Below are 21,695 nucleotides of genomic sequence, written 5' to 3'. Positions count from 1 at the left end.
GTATTTTTTTTTTATTCATGAAGAACGTCCTGGCCGTATTGCTGTTTGTTTTTTTGTATTACAAAACACATTTAGCTTCCTGTTCCTCTAGCTGTTGGAAGTGTACGCAAATGCGTTTCAATTACGATACACCGTACTTGCGGTGGAAATTAATCGCTCACAGCGTTATTTCGCAGCTGTAACATTATACGGGCCATAAATAACTCAAAATGCTTTCAATTACCCCCATCGTTAACATTAATAGCTATAATTGAAGCGATACTCAGCTCTATTCGGCCATCGCGCGAGCGTGATAATGATTGTTCACTTTTCAATGTGCTGCAAGCGCTGATGAAAATAGGAAAATTAGAATAACTTTAATTAACGTGCTTTTGGACAGTGGCTAGCTGTAAACATGACGCTTTTTGCTCTTTAGACAGCAAATAAGGAGCTTTTTTATAGTATTTTATGTTTTAGAGTGTAATCTCCCTAAAAGAACATATTTTCTTACTGATGAGCTAACTGCCAAGCACCGAGAAGGTCCTGTGACGAATGCTGTAGAGGAACCTTTCTCCACAAGACAGGACTGAGTATCGAATCCCATCTGGGACCAACTCCCCGTAAATTAGGCTTAACTTTTTCTGATTAAGCGTGAACTCAGCCACAGGAACCCTTTGGATGTTGTAATGCCAAAATTAAGTAGAAGAAACGGTTCCCTTTTCAAACTTAACCCATCATCGCGTACGGGATAAGGCACGATTGAGCCAATAATTGACTGAAATTATCTGCTTTGAACACATCATCATTCCGGACATCTCTTCCTTATTTTCCACAACGAAACCCCCAGCACAACGGTGATAAGAAGAGCTGCTCAAACGTTTCATTTCTCCATCCACCGACCGCTTTTATCTAAACAACCCAATGCGCACTTTCCGCCCGCACAGCGAGTAAGCATTATCCTTGTGTTTAGTGCCACCAGTCGTACAGCGCTTTTCTTCAACTGCATTCGCATTCAAGTGCACACGATCCCGTGTTGGTAAACGCTGGCAGACCTCGGTACGAAGCTGAGAAGGAATAGGAAAAGTTTCGCTATTCAGTGGAAAAACGTTTTCTCAAAAACATTCAGCCACTTACTGAGCTGAGTGTGCGGTGTGTGTGCGGAAAAGCGATTGTTCGCTGGCAATATTCGAAAACTAGCACAACAGCATCTTAAGCACCGCCGCCAGAAAAGTATTGAAAGATGCGGTTCGTTTCACCGGAGCACGTTGAGTGGCGGAAGGAAAAGAAATTTTCTTAGGAAATTTCTGTCTCTTATAACACAATTGGAGGAAAAAGCTTCTTATTGACATAATTGAATTGTTTTATTATTGAGAAGCTTTAATGATTCAGCGCTAATGTTTCCAATTGTGTTTTGCTATAAAATGGACATATTTATCGGCTATCTGTTGCTCTTAAATCCTATCGGCTAACAAAACTTCAAGTAAGCAGATTTTAAACTTATCCTGTGCTTCCTTCTCCCTAAATATTATCCTTCCTTATATCACCCCACATGAAAAAGCGACCATCGAGACTCACCCAAGTGTTCCATACAAAAGAGAAGAAAAAACACCAATAAAGTAGGGAAGAATGCAAGCGGAAAGAAAAAAAAAGGAAGGGGAACATACCACCCTGCAATCCATTGCAACTCGCCGATAAACACCGAACGAGAAGGTATTTGAACAATTTCCGTTCCGTTCCTTTTTTCTGCTTTCCACCAGCAAACGATCCCGCGTTTTGTGTAAATTTATAGTTTCGCTCATCCAAACGCCTTGGCGATTCAGAGCGAACAGCTGCAAACGGGACGGTCAAAACTATGGTTCGAGGTTTTGAAGTAGCAGTGGGCACCACCCTCTTTAGATAACGCTGGCCGAACGATGCTTGGGCCAAAGTGTGTTAACTTTATCGTTCCTCCTTTTTTTGTTGTTGGTTCCTTGGTGCTTTTTGCTTTTTGCTGCTGTGAAGCTGTATTTGATGTGTAAATAAGCAATGTGCAGTCCGAAATTGCTTCAATAAATGTGCTTGGGTGGCTACCGGGAAGAAGAATGTGGGATTGCATTTTAAATTTGAATGTTTTACATGAAGTATTCGTGAGTGAAGATTCGTATTATGTTTCTTTGAATTTGAATTTTTGTGAGCGAGTGGCTTGCCTGACGATGGCTTGATTTCTAAATTGGTACTTTCTGGAAGCAGCTTATTCACGAGCCATACACCTTTTTTAAGGCTGCTAACAAAGCGAGATGACCTAGTTGAGTGGTCTAGTTGAGTTTCATTTCACGTCCTCCAGTATTTCATACTCAGCCACTAATTTTTATTTTGTTATTTAAACTAGATATATTCGAAGAATGTCTTCACACGGCAGGACCGGGGCTCAGATCCCATTCAGACCATCACATCCCGTATGCAGGGCTGACTACTTTGCTACGGGTATAAGTAAGTCACAGAAAGCCTAAAAATGGCAGGCCGAGACTTCTTTAAAATTTATTCATTGTTAAATACTGATTCTGTAATGTTAATGTTTAATCAATTCATCATGACAGATATTACAAGCGGATGAGTTCCACCAGCCTGTATGTCTGATTACCTCAAGGGTCGCATTTGCTGTTTTACAATTGGTCCACATGTTTCTCGTTGTTTCCCTTGCTCCTCTGGTGTTCCTCAAGGTAGTGTACTTAGTCCCTTGTCTTGTTTGCTCTGTTTGTTGATGTATGATGTATGCTTTCTATTACCTCCTGATGGAAGTCTACTGTATTTCGTATTATCACTACCTCTGCTGATTGTCTCCTTCTCCAGAACTCTTTAAATCTATTTTCTGATTGGTGTTTGTCAAATTTTCTCTGCCTAGGTCTCGATAAATGTTCTTTTATCTCCTTTACTCGCTCTTGTATTTCTGTTTCTTTTCATTACTCTTTGTCTAATACTCGTCTTTCACGTGTTTCCTCTATTCGTGACCTTGGGGTTATACTGGATAGCAGGTTGAACTTTTTGGAGCATGTCGACAATCTGTTGTTAAAAGCTAACCGGACATTTGTTTTCATCCTTCGTTTATCGGTAGAGTTCAGGGATCCAATTTGTTTGCGCACACTCTATTGTAGCTTAGAACGCTTACATTTAGAGTATGCCTGCGTTATTTGGAGCCCGGAAGTACTTCTGAGGGTTGCAACCGTATTGAGAGCTTGCAAAAATATTTTACAACAGTTGCACTCAGACGGATCAATGGCGATGTATCATTACCTCCCGTCGAATCTCGGAATCGACTCCTTGGACTAGATTCTCGATCTGTTTCGAGGGTCTACAGATGCTCCGGATCTGCTTTCCCTTGTCTGTTTATATGCTCCTTTCCGCTCCCTCCGTCATCGTGATCCTTTATCTTTAGAAACGCGTTATTCTTTGTAAAGTTTTAATGACCCACTCCTCTCTTGTTTCAGATGGATTCTCAAAATAGTAAAAATCAACAAGTTAATAAAAAACTTTCCATACTTTCAACGAATTCTCTCGCACCGCTAACAACCCCTTTTTATTAGAGCGCGCTAGCAATTGCGAATGTTTGAATCGAATGTTAGCAGAGCTGTTTGTTATTCCAATAAAGTCCTATCGAATTGTTATATTGAATTACCGACAATCCTTTCCATTGCACCACAAAAACACAAAACATTTGCGATTGATTTTAGATTTCGAATAATTGAAAACTGTACCAGCTAAACCTCCACAAGCATTTCATTTCCGTTACTTCCATACGCAATAGCCATAAAGCTCCTCATTTAACTTCATCACCTACTTTTCCGATGGTCCATGCGTATTCACCTCCGTTGGGATTGAATCCGATAACGGGAGCGCAACGATAGCTAGTGATTTTGAAACATAAAATAGAGATCGTTTAATTTTAGTTAATTTACGCACTGTTGGAATATCTAGTTGCTCGGTTGACCCACCGAGCTAAGGACTTCAGGGACAATCGATGCTTTTTATTCAAGCTCATAGATCTAACATTGTTTCAATACAATCAATATTGCGCTAGAACATTCTCCACGAAACAAATATTTTTTACCGGGTTACGTAAACATCTTCCACACTTTAGATTAAAAAACACAAGTCTGTAAGGTCTGCTGTAACATTCTAGATTCACCTCTGCCGACTTAAATCTTCCGCCAACTCATTCCAGAGCATCGTTCATCGGCTAGCACCTACCACGATCTCTTATGCAGGCATGTTACAGCCATGTACAGCCGTAGCTGCACGTTGGTAATGCATTTTTTCTGCCATCATGCTGTCGGGTTTCTTTTTACTCTTCGGCACATCCATTCATCCTCACGAACTCACCAAGTAGCTCCTAGAAAATTTGAATGCAGCTCACCTCGTGACTGGCTGAGCGCTTTTTCCGGATTTTGGTAGATTTAGGGAAAAGTTTTACCATAAATCATGCACCGATTGAAGCGAGGCATTAAACTTTCGACAACTTTTCGTGTTTTTTTTCTGTTCCGAAAGCTGCACCGAGCGAGTTGGGGAAGTGAAAAATGAATAGCTTAAGTGGGGCCTGCATTGTACCGACAAGCTAGGTAGCGCAGCTACATGGGTGCATGTTTTTCTCTCTTTTTATTAATACAACTCAAAAAAAAAGACACATACATCGCCCGTTCGTTCGGCTCACTATCAAGATCGATCGATTTTACAAGGGCTTACATTGTGCATAAATTTTCACGAAAGATTTTTCTTCCCAATGCCATTTACCATACGCCTCGGAATGTGCTTCAATTACAATGCGAGCAGTTCGATGACCATTGGCAGGCTTACGGTTGTGGGAAACGATTTAAATAAAACGCAAAGCTGCATGGATTAAGCTTTCCACTCGATTTCGATTGCCTCCTGGGTGGCCGGTATAAGCATCGAGAGCTTTATTGTGCGATAAAGTTCATGTTCTTTTCCTTACACTCTCTCTCTCTCTCTCTCTCTCTCTTCCTTTTCAAGAGCCATTTGGTGTAATCAAAACTGGGCTTAAAGTGAGACCACCTCCACCGGAAGCAAATCCGGCATCCGGAATTCACGGCCGCGTGTACACAGTTTTATATGTGGTCGTCCGTTTTATTGGATTCACTCGAACAAACAAACAAATATACTGACGAGCCATGGGTCTGCCGGGCTTCGTAAGGAGCGAGTCGGGTGGCATTTTCAAAAGAATTTCATTTCGATTTGAAAATCCAATCAATATAGGCTTGTCGTAATCCAACAAGGCTCCCTGTCCACCCCAGCTGCGCCAGTCTGTTCCATCGTTCCGATCCGGCGGATAGATAGGAAAACTTGAAACGTGGCACTTCCGCCCATATCAGGTGAGGTTACGAATCGTCGAGAGCTTCTTTTTCGGGGCGGAATTTTTCTCTATCGCCCTCGTACATCGAGCTGATCCTAAAATATACCACCCCACACACATACACCCATAGAAACAAACACACACACTCACGTCCGCTCGAGTGTTCTAAATTCATTGATCGTTGATGGATCGTCCGGATGGAAAAGGCGTTCCGAAGCGTTCCATTCAAAATGGTACCAGGAAAGCGAAAGGAAAAACCAACAAACACACGCACCACGCTTTTTCGGGTACTTTTTGCTCCACTTGTTCTTTTTTTGTTATTTCCCCATTTTAGTTGCTTTTCTGTCTCAGTGAAAGGAACGCTAAATGGGGCAGAATTGGCAGATCTCGTAGTCGCACATTTATTTGCGATGCAGAGCTTGACGGTGTACTGGGGCTCGGTTGGCGTGCGTGCGAGCGTTGGCTTATACATGAATTCATGAAATGTTTCCCAAAATAAATCACGTTACACGGCCTTGACAGATCATAAGTAGATGCGGGCCGGATGGCTACCAAAAGGCACCGACCGGTTTTTCACCATTCAGCGATAAATGGGTCATGAGAATGGAGCCTACGCGGGAAAGCCTACGCATCTACACACACACACACACGGGCGAAACAGAACGCACGAAACTGTGCGTAAAATTCGCTCGGAAAATCATTCAACCCCATCGATCCAGCACGATAAGAAGGCACTGTAAGGGATGGGCCGCACAATGGGTGTGTATGTGTGAAATGATAGATTTTCTTGATAGACGCCTGTCGTAGATAGACACGATGACAATGATTAAGTGCTCCGTAAACGTGAGCGCATGATGGTGGGCGATGGAACGTTTGGAAACCGGAAACGGGTTGTAAAACTGACTCTATGCGTTTTGTCAGCTCAAAAAGATTTTTTTCTGCTAAGATTGTGTTTTACTAAAGTCACTTGAACTTGAAAGTAAATATCCGGTGTAAATAAACAGAAGATTCAAAAATCAATCGTGGAAAACTTTATCTCCAATTTAACTAACTTTTTAACCAAATTTATTTAACTTTTGCCAAAAAAAAAAAAAAGAAAAGTCCTTATTGTATACAAAACATGAAGTTTATCAATCACCAATTTTATATTATGGTTTCATATTTACTGATAATGAAGTAAGTGATAATAAATTAATTTCACAGAGTATCAAAAACGACCAGGCGTCTCCATCGATATGGAATAGGTTTAAATCTTTATATTTTTATCTCTTCTTATTGTTCATCCAGTCATATTTTTTATGGCTTTTTGATAACTGACAGAGTTTTGACCGAATTTTTTTTATTGTGTTTGCTGAGGTTGGTTGGAAATCTATTCGAAGAATTACTCAGCCAGCTTCGTCTTTAACACAGACGGAATTTTTGGATAACTATGTCTTTCATATCTTTCATATCTAACTATGGGGGCGGTCCGGTGGCCGGGGCTACAGCGGCGCCGGTCTTCACACGGCAGGACCGGGGTTCAAATCCCATCCAGACCACCTCCCCGTACGTAAGGCTGACTACTTTACTACGGGTAAAATTAAGTCACAGAAAGCCAGAAATGGCAGGCCGAGACCTCTAGAGGTTGTAGTGCCTAAGAAGAAGAAGAAGATGTCTTTCATATCCAAGAAATATTTCTGAATATTAAATATTTAGACTAATGCTCCGACAACTGAATCCGAGGCTCATGATTAAAAGGTGAGCTTTCGGTAAAGCTTTGATTTCTGCATCAATTTCTGTCAATCAATGTTGACAGTCACGTAACAAAGAAAAATGTTTGCGATTATGACTGATAATATGGACGTAAGAATGAATTTCCTAAACAATTGATACACCGTTCCTAAATACTATACTTTTTCGCTCACAGTCAAAACTTATTGGAAGATCAAATTATTTATTTCAATTCCTCGCCCTTGACAATATTAAAATATATGAAAATATAAAACAAGACATAAGACTGTAATTATTTAAATTCACGAACTATTTGACAACCTTTACGAGAGAATTTCGACAACTCTTCTTTGTCCATCTACTGATCCAATATAAAATATCTCATTATGAGGTAAAAAATATACCCATTTAAAAGAAAACCACAAAACACACCAACACTAATAATTGAAGCAGCCACAAATACTGCCACTGACAATGCTTTCGAGGGCATAAACTATACAAACTGTTCCTAACCACAGATTCACCACATAAAAGTGATGAATAATTAAGTGCATTTTTCATTCCATTTTTTATTGCGCGTGTGTGTCTGAGCTGATTTGACGTTATTTGGCATTCATATGCAAATTTGAGCACATTTCTTTCAGTTTGTAGCATTTTTGTGATAGCGTTTGTGTAGCATATCTGATCATTAAATCAATTTTCGACATACGCTACAACAATAGACGCGAACAAGAACACGCACACACACATGTGACCGTTTTTAAGTGCGCCCTTCCCCAGACTGGAATGATTTATTTTATGAAGCATAAAGTTTTGCTGTATCGTCCCCAACACACCGAAGGCACTTGTGTACAAGTGTATAGCTGCAGTCATTAATCTAAATATTTATTACATCACTATTGACAGGCAGCACGCGCACCCCCACCAACCATCCCAGCCACGTGAATTGAGGCTCGTTGACAAAGCTTTTCAAAGCAGGCGAACCGTACCAATTTCCTTCGAGGAAGACAAGCGCTCCTTTAGCCTTTCGCTACACAATAAACCGCGTTGAAGCGGCTGCCATTATTCTTCACGTCATCGATCTACTGAATGGTATGGCCCTAGCCTCTTTTCCTTAGCACAGACGCGCGCTCGAAAAAAAAAGCACCAATGCTCACATTCAATTGAGCTTGATCGGGTGCATGCGATAAAGGAAAACCGTGAAAAAAATCGCCATGCACTATGTTGTACGGTGCACGCTTTGTTGCTTTGTTCCTGCACTAGCGCCCGTTAGGTGCAATCCTGTTTTTATTTGTCCATCGTCCTCACATCGTGCGATATTAGACTGTCTACTCCTTTCTGACCTTTGCGTATGCGTTGAGTAAGCAAACGCGCGTGTGTTTGTGCGCCCTATTTCAGCTGCAGCCATTGCCCATTCCACCCACGGGTGTATAAGTTCCATGATGGATGGTTTCCATTAGCTGTCGAGTGTCTCGTTTCTTTCGAGTGTCTGAATCAATTTTTTAAGGTTTGTTCCATATTCGCGAGCGTTTTTTTTTTGCTTTTTGTAACGAGATGAACACAGCATCAAACCCCATAAAGCAAACACAGGTACAGGGAGGGGAGGAAATGGAAAAAGCGTGAGCAGCGAAAACGCTAGACAGCGAACAGCTAGGCTTTTATGGTGGTACAGCAGCAAAAACAAAAAAGTTAAATTTACGGGTCATCCCTCCCGCTGCACTGACATGCATAAAGCTGCTGCAAATGTCACAGGATTGAATCACAGTTGTATCATACGAATGAGAATGTGATGATGGTGTTTGTGTGAGTGTGTGTGATTTTATTTGCTAATGGAAATTGGTTAAAGTTTTCTAGTGGAGATGACAAATCCTCTGTTTTTACTTTGTTTGTTTTTAATCCGGTTAGTCGATTTGTTGATTTTAATGTAACGGCGATGTAAGCTTATATTGGTTCTATTTTGTTCCAGTTTTTATCTAGTTTTGGAGCATTTAAACCTTCTTTATATAAAATTATTTTATTATTTTTTATATTTAATGGGATTTAGTGGTATTTTTTTATTTTTTCAGTAAAATTGTACTCACTTCCCATATTTTTTGTAAGAATTGATTTTTACAACATCTAAATGACTTGAGCAATACTGGAAAGTGCACACAAACCATGAGCTGCTAGCCCTTCATAAATGATCACCTAAGCACAGTAGTATATTATACTAAATAAAACTCATTTAGTAAACAGTACTACCTTACATTTTCTTACAAAAAAATCTAAAATTTTCTCTAAAGTAATCGATTTTCCCCCAAAACATTCTTACAAAACTTTAAATGACAGTTGAAAAATTAATGCTAAACCATAATCTCCCATAATGCCACGCGCATCAAAAGCTAATCGTTCGTCCAGTTTGCTTTCACGCCCACCGGGACTTTCACTTTATCGTGTTTTCAAATGCGAAAAGATAAACATGCCCAATGAAACACTAAATTGAGCAATAAAAATGGCAATTCTGACCCTGCCGGCAGCCAGCCGATCCATCTGAATCGCCGATCTTGCCTTCTGTTTCTGCCTGCCTAACCTTAAACACAAACCTTTAATGGTCATGGTGCTGTTGTCTGCTGCGTTAAACGTCTTCGATAAACATCCCCAGATGGTCTGCGTTGCGTGCTTAATGGTTAGAAAATAGTTTCACATTATCACTGTTTAGCACGGGCATCTGTTTCGAAATTGGATATTAAAGCGTCCGATTAAAATCCCTAATGAGATGAGTCTACCATTTGTGTGTGTGCGTGTGTTTGGAGCTTTCTATAATGATGGTGAAGGAAGTTTCTAATCATTTTATATTAAAGCTGTTATTATGACTCTGCAAAGCGGAAAGTCAAAAATCGTTTCTCTTTGGTGGTGTCTAACACGCAAAGCTTACCGAGCCCTTCAAAACCAACCTTACAAAAACGAGCCGTTTGTTGACGGAATAAATAGTAGAAACCAAACAGCTTGAACGTATATTTGCAAACGAAAAACATTTGAGTGCACACTTTTTTTCTTTGTGTGTGTGTGTGTGTGACTCCAACGGAAAGAGAACGATCCCAAAATGTCTACACCGTGGCGACGCAAAGGTTGACCGCATTCGTTAACCTTGTCCCGGGGCAGACACTGGGAAGCCCACTAATTTGATATGAAACATGAACGACAACCGAGCGAAGGATGTGTTTCATGCTCTCGTTCGGCTCAGTTAGTGTTTGAGCGCCGTTCCCATTCGCCGGTTGTGTTTTCTCCTGCTTCCTTTTTTCCAGAAGCTATGGCTACCTGCAGTTTATTAGTTTTTGCATAAATAGCTTTATTCTTGCCGCATCCCGTATCCGCAGCAGCAACTGCAGCTGCCACATAACGTTCATCAGCGTTTCTGCTAACGTTAGCAGAACTGGCAGCTTGGTCTGGAGCCGGTCCTGCCCAGGAACGATACTTGCAGGCTTGCACAGTGCCCTGCTGTTGCTTTTTTGTTGTGGACACACTTTAAGGGTAAACGGTAAAACATTGCAACTAGGTTCGCTTGGTTGTGAGCTGGGATAAAGTTTTGCCGGCATTTGTCTACGTCAATCTGATGAGTGATGAATGTGATCATGATCCGGCAAAAAGTTTCACATTGTCGCGCTCACGGTACGAATGGGAGCCAGCATTTGTCCGCTCCCGTCACGGGCAAGTGTCTTGGCGATCGCTTAAAGAGTAGTTTGTTGTTTTATAAATAAATTTTATCACACCGTAAATCACGCACGGTGGGGAACTAGAAGGACATATATTAGGGCATTAATTTTGTTTACAATTCAATTCCGAGCTTGACGAGCTGAGTAAAGGATTCTTAATGTATTTCAATTGAAAATATTTATCGTAATTGATCGTATAAATAAGTCTCCTGGGGGAATCATGCTATAATATGGATTAGATAGTTTCCATAAGCCAAACGTAACAAAATAATTGATTTATAAATTTATAAGAATTACCCTATCACCATGACACTTAAAATCACGGATGAAAACCATCAGCCACAGCACAGTACGATAATGTTTATGTAAAACCACATCACAATCTAATCATACCCTCCATCAAACGAGAGACTGCAGACGCACACACACACGATCTCAATACCTAATCCACACGGTATCTCTACAACTATTCATTTAAATCAAAAACCGATTAAATTGATGTTTAATCTAGGCCTAGGGAACATCCGTACCACAGCGCCACCGTCCGACCCGGATGCCACACGCAAACTGGGTCACGTGGCCACTGAATAATATATTCTAGGCTTGCATACCACGTTCCATCCACGTTATGATTGCAACATTTACTCTACCTTTAGATGTATTGAATTAAGCCTTAATTGGAATCGTAATTTACGGCAGAAGCGACGTCAGTGGTCGCCAATGGAATGGTCTCTTCTCGGTCGCCTGTCTTTGGCTTGGGCATTGTCTTTTGCGTCACGGGATACGGGAATCCTTCCTAGCATGATTGCAGCAGGGCTAGTTGAGTTATGGTTAGAAGATAATTGGCAAGAAGGGAATTTGCTACTACTGGCTTGGCTACTGGTTGAAAAGGAACAGTCACCATTGATTTATGATAGTTTACAAATATTCTAATAAATATGTTCTAATAAATTTTCCTGTTTTTTCTTCTCTTTTCATTTGCAGGCATTTTCATCCGGCAATCGGGAAAAATTTATTTCGATGGAAGAAATGCAATACTCTGGCTCGGATGTCTCTATTACTCTTTGTGGGTTTGAGGGTCTTTGTAGTCCTTTTCTAATTTATATTATCAGAGGTAGTTTCAACTTTGAAGAGGCTTGTAGAGGAAAATATTTTGAAAATGATTCGTGATGCCTTTTGAGTCTCGAAGACTGTACGATCCTTTGGTCTACAATACAAGGCTCTTTGGAAAGGGCCTCTGTAGAGGTCTCCTGGCAAACGAGGCTCATTGGACGTAGAGGTGAGGCCTCTTGATGGTGAAAACTTAGATTATGAGACCTCTTGGAAGGAGCGCCATGACCCAGAATATGAGGTCCCTCCATTAAGGTTTCATTCTTGAACTACCTTTCAGCTGGTGAGGTTTTTTAGTAAACCTTCTACCACAAAGTCCTCCCAAAGTCTCCTGTACGACGAAGCCCCTTTCTGGCCGCTCACCTCTATGCACGTTATTTTATTGTTTTATCAGAAATGACGCTTTAGCTGCCAGGTTCTTATGGTAAAAATACTAACCACAAAAGGAAACCTTCTAAAAGCGAATAAAACGACACACATGCAACCAACCGAATCGAGAAAAACATAAACATAAGCATTCTGTTTGTCTTGCACCTTTGTCGGTTGATGTTTTCCAATCCTTTCCTTACTCTAAAGTGAAATCAATATCCATGACAGTAGGACTTTATGGTACGTCTTCTCTTCACCAGGACATCCGGCAAAAAAAAGCAGCACCGTGACGAAAGCTCGAAGCAACGAAGGAACGAGCGGCGGCGGGAAATGTTGAAATAAAGATAACCAAATCAAAAAGCTCCAAACCGTGCCAGTGTCGAAGGAAGTGAAAGCACGATTCCTTCAGTTCGATGCTCAACTGCCCCACGAAGATCGAAACCGTTACACCCTAAAAGAAAAATCGAAAAGTTTATAACAATATTTGATCTGAGCCAAACACACGCAAACGGTTCGGGTGATCTTTGGCGTCTTTTTACCGGCCATCATAGCTGCTGAGGAAACATTTAAAGAAGAAAAGTGTAAAGCTTCGTTGTGTCTTGCGGTGACTGTTTTTGCCCCTGCTCGCTGGTAGCGCTTTTCATCTTGCCGGTCACGTCCCGGTGTGGGCAGGCTTTCGGCTTCAGCCCATTTTCTCGCCCCCTATCCAAACATCACGTCAGCGAAAACGGGCCCGCACGTCGAACTGCTCCGTAGCATTACAACGACGCCTACCGACAGAAAATTGAGACGCTAGAGAGGAGGGGGAGATAAAAGAAAACGCTAACGGACGAAAACCGTTCACCAAACTCCGGGGGCCGAAAAAGTCGTCGCACGAAAAATGTCGTCCAGATCAAAGGAGAAAGTAACGGCCGCCATTAGGAAGTTCTTCAAAAGCTCGGAAAGCAAGAGCAAGGAAAGTAAGGACAAGGATGGTAACGGCACCCACACGGTCCAGGGACCGACAGATGCTACAGATTCGAACCACCTGCACCTACCCCACGGCCACCACCACCATCCGCACCATTCGTCTGCGGCGGGGACGGTTCACACCGGACAGGCAGCAGCAAGTGCCGCCAGTGGACCGGGTGGGCCGAGTGCGGGAGGTGTGGCGGGCAGCGGGACGAACGGGTGCGGAAGCGCAGTGTCGAATGGTAACGGTGGCAGTAATGGGAGCAACAGTGGCAACAGTAAAGCTACCACCGATAGCCCCATGCGGCGATTACGATGGTGAGTGGCTAGCTTAAGGTCGCTTGTAGTAGTTTAGTATGTTTGTTTGTGAGAGTTGTTTTATTTTGCTTTTTTATCTTTGCCTTCTTTATGTTTTTCCATGATTATACTAAGAATTGAATCGTGTTGGTCTTACTTAAATCGATCTTGAAACATCCACAAGATTAATAACAGATATCCTGAAGTCCTGTCGAATGTTAAAAGATGATGGATTCTTTGGTTCCAAATTCATAATTTTGTCTAACAAGGTTCATATCAACAAGGTACAACTTCCATTATTCCATCTATTTATAGTGTTGTGGCCCCAACTACCACTCCCATGGTGAATGTTCCTCCTTCCAAACCCCTCGACACCACCATCCGTTCGAGGCGACTCATGAAAGAGCTGAAGGAAATCGAACGGTTACAACACTCCCGGACGGATCCATGCTTTACGGTTAGTACAAATAATAATTCCCTGCATCGGAATTCACACTCCAATCCGGAGTGCGCATCCGAATGTATTTACCACAAAAATATCTCCTTCAAATGCCTTCCACCAGGTGGAGCTGATCAACGATAATCTGTACGAGTGGCACGCCCGATTGTTCCGGATCGATCCCGACTCACCGTTGGCCGAAGATCTGGTCGAGCTGAACATACCGTTCATCCTGCTGCATCTGGTGTTTCCAGAAAATTTCCCGTTCGCACCACCGTTTATGCGTGTCGTGGAGCCACGGATCGAGAAGGGGTTCGTGATGGAGGGCGGTGCGATCTGTATGGAACTGCTGACGCCGCGCGGTTGGGCGAGTGCCTACACGGTGGAAGCGATACTGATGCAGTTTGCGGCGAGCTTAGTGAAGGGGCAGGGACGCGTGTCGCGGAAACCGAAATCGGCCAAGGATTTCAGTCGGTAAGTGTCACTCGGCGATCACTCGCTTTCGAACTGCGTGATGTTTAAATTTACTAAGTATAATTTCGAGCCAGGGGTGATTTTCAAGCTTCATTTTATCTATGAAATTAAAGATTTTGGAGATTGCGTAGGAGCTTAAAACATGGAAATTTCATTAGACACAAGATGAAAAGGGGGCTAGGCTTTACATCGTCAAGCAACATCGTTTAGAGCTACTCCAGAAGATACGTCAACGTATAATCTGCTTGATAAAAATGGTATGATTGGAAGGCCTTATGCACACAGATGTACTTGAAACACATGCCTCGAGGAGCAACCTGACATTATACGTCTCTCTCGATACAATCAGTGAGGATAAATGGTTTCATAAACCCTCATCAAGAGTTTTGGAAAGCAGACTAGGAAAGATTTAATCTTGAGGAGGTCTTGGACGATCCTTTGTTTTATTTATAACTGTAAGACCTTCTGTACAATCTGTAGAATAAATCTTCCAGAAGATCAGGGAGACGTCGATGCTCTCTTTGGTCAAAGGGAGATTCTTGGTACCAATTTTTTGGTGATGTGATACATTGAAGACATTTGGGAGAACACATTTAGAAGATCAAGAATTGTTCTGATGCCAGAAAACTATAATTAAGATTGGATATCCCCTAGTCTTTCCGAAAATATCTAGCCACTTGACAATAACCCTTCTCCAGAACTTGGAATAAGGCCCAAATTTCATAACAAATCTAGAACTCTTTATGACATTTACCATTTTAACCAAAGATTTAGTAATTCAAAATCAATTTCATAATTTTATAAACTATATTCATCTTCTTTCCCTCTCCAAACAGACGGTCCGCCGAGGAAGCTTTCCGATCGCTGGTGAAAACGCACGAAAAGTATGGTTGGGTAACGCCGGCCCTCAACGATGGTTAAAGCACTAAGCTACCCCTTAAGAAAATGTATTAGGAGAAACGCGTGGCAGTGTAGTTCCCGAAACTCGGTATCATTTCATGTGACAAACCCTTGTACATCCCGTAGCTAATTCAATGTATCGGTTTTTTCTGATGATCTCCTAAAACCTCCCATACATTGCTCCATCAACTCCTTAAACAAATTCCATCTCTTGACCCATGCTTTAAGCTTAGAAACGAGCAAAACAGACCGAATAGAATCGCCGTAAATTCTATCCCTATATCAAAACACTGGTGATAATTTTGTCCCTTTAGATATCGATGACGCCAACATCCCGAATATCTTACCATAAGTAACTAAGTAATCGAAAAGTGAGTTATACAAAAAAGTAAGTTAAGTTTTCAGAGCTTTTCCGATTCCGTTCGAGAGACAGTAGGGTCCGTATTTTACAAGCCCAATCCCCCCTCCAAACAAAAGACCGTTATTCCCTCCCGAAGCAATGTACAAAGCAAAAGATTAGTAAAACGTAAACGCAGATAAAACTAGTTCGGAAAAATCAGATCAGGACGTATTTAACTGTGTCAAGCGTACCGACCGAGATATGCCCTAGAAACAGGAAATTGTAAACAAATTGGAGTGCTCAACACCGCGTGCTGCGCCCATCCTCCCAAACTCTGACGGTAAGCACGTGAAACCGACGACAAACAACTACTGGCTCGTGTGCTCAAAGTATTAGTGCTATACACATATGCAAACAGCAGCAGCAACGGATCCTTTACAGAACACAGCCCGTTCTTCGCTTTTTGTGATTGAATGAGTTAGTATTGTGTGTTATGTGGCTGGATGACTTTAGCGCGGCGGAATCGACTTTAAACTAAGAGAAAAAAAAATGTGGCTTTGTTTATGAAATTGTTCACCACACGTATAATGGTATAAGATTTTTGTAAATAAACGGCATATTTTAAATGGTACGAGATGTATTCGAAAAAATCGACAAAATAAGTGTTTTTACTTTAACGTAAAAGATGTTATCGAAAGAAATTATTCGTTCAATTTCACATTCTTATTTTACTTTCTTAATTTAAATTTACAATCATCTCGCCGTGTGTCACACCTCATTGTCAGCTGCCTTTGTTAGCATAATTCGATTGGAAATGGGGACGGCACGGCACGGTTTCGCCTGATTGCAACATTATTGCATATCACAAAATGTGCACCAGTTTTCCCAGCTGTCCCACCACAGCAAGCCCACGTCGAAGCGTAATAAGTTGTGAGGGAATAAAATTCTCGTCCACATCGGAAGGACTCATCCTCTTACTGCTCATTCCGTTGCATGACGCTTTCTTTTCGAATGTTCGCTTCCTTACCAGGCTGCATCGGTTGAGAAATAATCTCACCGTACGTGTGGCATATGGTCCCAGCAGTCTTTCGCAGGTCGTTGCAAACGTTTCGAATTGCAGAAGAGATTTCACAGCTCTACTGCTGTAAATTCCCAGTATTTCCGGTTTTCGCCTCGTTCCGCAGCGAGTCGTTACGTTACGAGCATAAATTTGTCTCCAACAATCTTCCAGTGCAGAAAGGCGACTCGGCTGCAATTGGCTCGGTATTTCTCCGTTCATACAACCCTTTTTTATACCGGCGAAATTTACCTATTTAGATACGTAACGTCAGTAGGTATTGAACCAAGAAAAAAGACCCCCCCGAGCACGAAAACGAACAAGCTCCGGGTCTGTTAAATCCTTTTTCTCGTTATGCTCGCCCTTCAAGCAGTCTTTTCACCACGACGAATCGCTTCGAATCCAAGCTACAAGGGTTCTCTCAAATGCAAGATTTTCTATGAAATTTCGAGTGCATGGAGCTTGCGCTCCAGGAAAATATGTTACCTGGAAAATGGTTTAATTCTCGCATCATAATTCAGTCACCAACCAACATGCTTGTATGGTGCACACACATTGTGCACTATCTTTCCGAGAAAAAAAAAAGCTGGGACCGTAAGGGGATTGTACCAGTGGAAAGCGTGCCTGTACGGGTGCATACTCAGCATCGCAGGAAAATGGGAGGATCGGTTTTGCCTGGGTGGTATTTAATGAATGCCTAATTTTCACGAATTACGTACAAGCTACGGGTTCGCCAGTACATGGAAGACATAATTTTCATTCTTCCTCCTTCTATAAGCTTCATTTTACCATGTAGTGGAAGGAATGCGGCTCGTTGTACAGGTAGACGCAAGATTTTTCAATGTCAGATTTGTATCGTGTTTCGTTTTCATGTTCTTTAAGCAACGTTAGTAACGTTTTCACATCGCTTTTCACCACGGTTATACTAGACCAAGTTTGAACAGTGTGTACATTTTGAATTCAAGTTAGTGATTCTTCCATTTACCAAGCTACGGGAAATAGGTGCTAAGCTTAAGAACAATTTCATATCGTACGAAGATAAATCGGATGTGCATTTATTTTTGTCTGAATATTATTCAAATGACCACCTTGGGGATTGTTCCTTCCATCGATCATTTAGCACATAAAACTTGACTTTTTTTTGGAAATCTATTTCAGTCTTACAATCGTGAATGTTACCACGTTTTTTTCCACTGTTTGCACAGTTTCTCAGCATGCTCTTTTGTTACTGCCAATGGCCAGCAATGCCAGCGTGGGTGTTAAAAATCTCCTACGCAACGTTTGCGCCCATCGCAAAGTTTGTTTGACATGTGGCAGCGAGCGCTTGGTGAAGATTTTATTTTTCCAAAGCATCTCGCATATCCTCGCTGCAGGCTAGACACAAGGTTGATTATGTTACAGACATTGTTAGATATTGTGGTCGAGATACCACGCTAACAACATCTCAATCAGTGTTTTCTTTGGAGTAGAATCACATCACCGGACGCAAGCACTGGGTTTTGCTATTGTGTTTCGGGAGAAAGTCATCCATTATTTATTTCCGAAAGTAGATATAAAACGAATTAAGCAGGTTTCATCATTTTTATATTGCGGATCAAAAAGGGTTTTAAGTCAAAAATATAACTTTCAGCAATTTTTTTAAATTTAAAAATATATATTTTATTGATAAATTAATGAAATGACCAAATCAGTGCATTATAGTTAAATTTTTAAATTATGTTTACGGACCCGATACTGTTACAGTCCGATACATATGGATGTTGACACTCGTCCATGAAAATGTTCGAAACATCCGATTATAAATGGTTTTAAAAATACCAAGATTAACCATGAAATTGTTTAAAAATATTTTAAAGAAATTTTCTCAAAGCTGGGTTTATTTAAAATTTATTAAATTAAATTAAAATTTATTAAATTACTTTGTGTTTTGGTTTCTTTCGAATCGGCTATCTCTAACAGCTCCATAGAAGCTCCAAGAATTATTATTGTTCCACTTTATCTCTCACTCTGATTCTGGGATTCACTTTAAGATTTACTTACAATTTTTTAAAGTTTTTGGATATGATTTTTGCATTATACTAATGCTTATTATAATCTGATTTTAACGCTAATGATCAAAATGTTCTTTGTGTTGAGTATTGCCTAGCTTTAGGCGCAAATAGTTTGATCCATTCCAACATATCAATTATTTAAATTAAATTCTTATTTAAAAAAAATATATTATCAGTGCTAAGACTGTAGTAATAAAGGAAGATTTTAACAACTGTTTAAATGATTGTGTGACTTCTGGAATTGTGAAGAAAGGAATGGGGTTTCTAATCCCATCCCAATCGCCTCCTCGTATGCATGACATGCAACGGGTACAATCAAGTCACCGGAAGCCAGTAATAACAAGACCTCTCGAGGTTGTAGTGCCTACGAAAAAGAAGAAGGGATTGAGACCCTTTGCAATTAAATCATGAAGCTGAAGCCTTTGAGGGCTTCATGTGCCTTTTTCCGTTCATAAATTGTGTTATTTATGTAGTTATTAATTATTTCATTAATTTTTTTAATTTGATAATACGGCGTTAAGCCGTCATATTGGAATTATAAGTAAATAATTGTTATTAATTTATAAACTTCTTCTTCTTTTTTGGCTTAACGAACGACCTATAAGGTCATGCCTGCCATTTCTGGCTTACGAACTTCGTTGAGCGTGTAGCGCATCTGAACGCAGTCAAAGTTCAGCTCGAGCTAACTGTCATAGCGCTAGATCTCGTACCACTTGCCCGACATAGCTTTCGACCGAGAAGTACGACATGATTCACGTCGGACAGGCACGGACAAATACGATGACACCGAACACATATTCTACCGTGCGTCACGAAAACACAGCAACCCATGCCCACGGTTGGTGCGATCCCAAACCCAACCCAACCCCAAACCGTGGCGTCTATCGATAAGAACCCTTGGCACACACAGAGGGTGAGTAGATAAAGATGGCCACACGGAAGGTTGTTGTTGATTTTATGTAACGTTCGCCCTCGCAACACCTCAACCTCCTCTCTATGGTCACACGTGGCTTCCGGTCGAATGATTGGAACAAAATCTTCTTATCACCTTCGATTCGTCTTCCAAAAACCCACCGACTCTTCTTATCTATGCAAATGATATAAAAAGAGATGCTTTCGCGGGTTAACATCGACACAGTACGGGCGTTCGACAGTGCGAGTGAAAATGTTGCAACAATCGGTGTGCTGTGCGCTCTTCTTCCTGGCCACGCTGGTCCAGGGTACGATCTTCGAGCGACCGTGCCGTTCGGATGTGTCGGTCGTGCAAGACTTCCAGGTCGAGAAGGTAAGTGTTTGAACCGTGCGGATTGCCAACTAAACATTCACCCTTCACGCATGCGTTCCAGTATCTCGGTCTGTGGTACGATCTCGAGCACTACGAGGCAAACTTCGAGCAGAACACGGATTGCATAACGGCCGAGTACAGTCTCTATGAGGACGGTTCGATCCGGGTGTTTAATACCGCCGTCCGGCTCTCCGATGGACTGCTGTACGCGGTGGACGGGGTGGCCCTGTTGAGCTATCCGGAAGCGCAGGTCCTTGAGGCTAAGCTAAACGTGTCGTTCTACGGAACACGTGAGTAGTGATGACCTTTGTTTTCTGCCTAACAATAACTTATCTCACCTTTTCCGCCTTTGAGTAGCGAATGATGAATCTAACTATTGGGTGCTGGATACGGATTACGAGAATTACGCGGTTGTCTGGAGCTGCCGACCGATCGGCGAGGAACGATCACGCGGTAAGGAACGATCCTTCGATGGTGACATAACATTTGATGGTTTGATTTTTCTCCTCCACAGAATCCTACGGGCTACTGTCCCGCACTCCATCCCTGCCGGACGATGGCGAACTGAGGAAAACAATCGATACGCTCAAGAAGCAGAACGGAATCGTTGATGATGAGCTCGTCATTACGGAACAGTTTGCCGAAGGGTAAGGATGGTGTTGGAATTGATTTTTCCTTTTGTTTGTGTGTGTAATAAGTCTTTTTGTCTGCTTTAAACCTCCCACAGATGCAACAACAAGCGTCACAGTCTATTGTAAAATAGTGTCACGCCTAAAATGTTTTAACTATAAGTAAATGAAAATTATTACCAAAAGTGAATAAAAACAGTTATTCGTTTCCAACTTATAACTTTAAAGTGTAGAAAAAATAATTAAAAATCTATTCTAGCGTTCGTTGCGGCAAAACACATGATTTCAAATTCAAATTAAGCCCCCGCTAGTATGCAATCCGCATTACACGGTTGGTGCACAGTGGCGTAAAGCGTTCGGTACAGTGGACGTGTCTTTTAATGGTGATAGAAAATATGTGAAGGGCGAAGGGCATATCATTTAATGGTGATATATGCTTGAAGGACAAAATATTTCAAGTATTTTGCTTTTTGAATATGCATCAAAGATAAACTGTCAATCTCCATGTGATTTTTCTGACTCGCTAATAAGTCACTAGTCAGTCCTGACTATGGCGGAACGACTGCCAGATGAAATTTGAACCCCGATCCTGCCGTGTGAACACTGGCGTCGCTATCACATCTATCACAATTTATACAAATATGTTCTTTATAATACCAGTAATAAATTAATGAATACAAGTTCTTCTTCTTCTTCCTTGGCACTACAACCTCGAGAGGTCTCGGCCTGCCATTTCTGGCTTTCTGTGACTTAATTTTACCCGTAGCAAAGTAGTCAGCCCTGCGTACGGGGAGGCGGTCTGGATGGGAGTTGAACCCCGGCCCTGCCGTGTGAAGACCGGCGCCGTTATCGCCTCGGCCACCGGACCGCCCCAATGAATACAAGTACCGAACACAAAAATTGGGGAAAGAATAAAACAAAATCCAAGAAGACATTTGCAGCGAAAAAGGGCTCAAATTTGAATGAGATGTACAAGCTAAAAAAAACAAAATCCACAAGCCGAAAGATATGTTGCACAAATTTCCCCGGAAAAGAAAATGCCTTTTTAATGAGTTACTAATCGCACTTCAC

The 21,695-nt window shown here is 41.5% G+C and overlaps 2 protein-coding genes across 4 annotated transcripts in view; both read left to right on the top strand.

Annotated features, from left to right (window-relative positions):
* The window catches only part of LOC118512501 (ubiquitin-conjugating enzyme E2Q-like protein CG4502), a 32,732-nt gene extending 16,499 nt beyond the window's left edge, over positions 1-16,233 (top strand). For 2 of the 3 annotated variants that reach the window (XM_036057011.1, XM_036057010.1), the window contains exons 2-5: positions 12,462-13,470; positions 13,765-13,906; positions 14,013-14,362; positions 15,199-16,233. In XM_036057011.1, coding sequence (XP_035912904.1) covers positions 13,082-13,470; positions 13,765-13,906; positions 14,013-14,362; positions 15,199-15,283 — 966 coding nt within the window. In that variant the 5' untranslated portion in view covers positions 12,462-13,081 and the 3' untranslated portion in view covers positions 15,284-16,233. Of the gene's footprint in view, positions 1-11,706; positions 11,789-12,461; positions 13,471-13,764; positions 13,907-14,012; positions 14,363-15,198 lie in introns of all 3 variants that reach the window. The other variant, XM_036057012.1, reaches the window with a different exon arrangement.
* Positions 16,234-19,827: 3,594 nt separating this feature from the next.
* LOC118512500 (apolipoprotein D-like) lies at positions 19,828-20,863 on the top strand. The gene is made up of 5 exons (XM_036057009.1): positions 19,828-19,995; positions 20,057-20,285; positions 20,353-20,448; positions 20,510-20,642; positions 20,723-20,863. Exons 1-5 carry the CDS (start codon positions 19,876-19,878, stop codon positions 20,751-20,753), a joined length of 609 nt encoding a protein of 202 aa, XP_035912902.1. The 5' UTR covers positions 19,828-19,875; the 3' UTR covers positions 20,754-20,863.
* The last annotated feature ends 832 nt before the right edge of the window (positions 20,864-21,695 follow it).

Source organism: Anopheles stephensi, chromosome 3 (genome assembly GCF_013141755.1).
Source record: "Anopheles stephensi strain Indian chromosome 3, UCI_ANSTEP_V1.0, whole genome shotgun sequence".
In the NCBI taxonomy this organism is placed as follows: domain Eukaryota; kingdom Metazoa; phylum Arthropoda; class Insecta; order Diptera; family Culicidae; genus Anopheles; species Anopheles stephensi.
The sequence above is the reverse complement of the archived record's forward strand: the minus strand, read 5'-3'. Positions and strand labels throughout refer to the sequence as shown.

Bases quoted from the DNA above. Each gene is read 5' to 3' on its own strand.
- LOC118512500 (XM_036057009.1), top strand. From the start codon at position 19,876: ATGTTGCAACAATCGGTGTGCTGTGCGCTCTTCTTCCTGGCCACGCTG. The intron at 19,996-20,056 runs GTAAGTGTTTGA...CATGCGTTCCAG, and splicing joins AAGACTTCCAGGTCGAGAAG to TATCTCGGTCTGTGGTACGA. The intron at 20,286-20,352 runs GTGAGTAGTGAT...GCCTTTGAGTAG, and splicing joins CGTGTCGTTCTACGGAACAC to CGAATGATGAATCTAACTAT.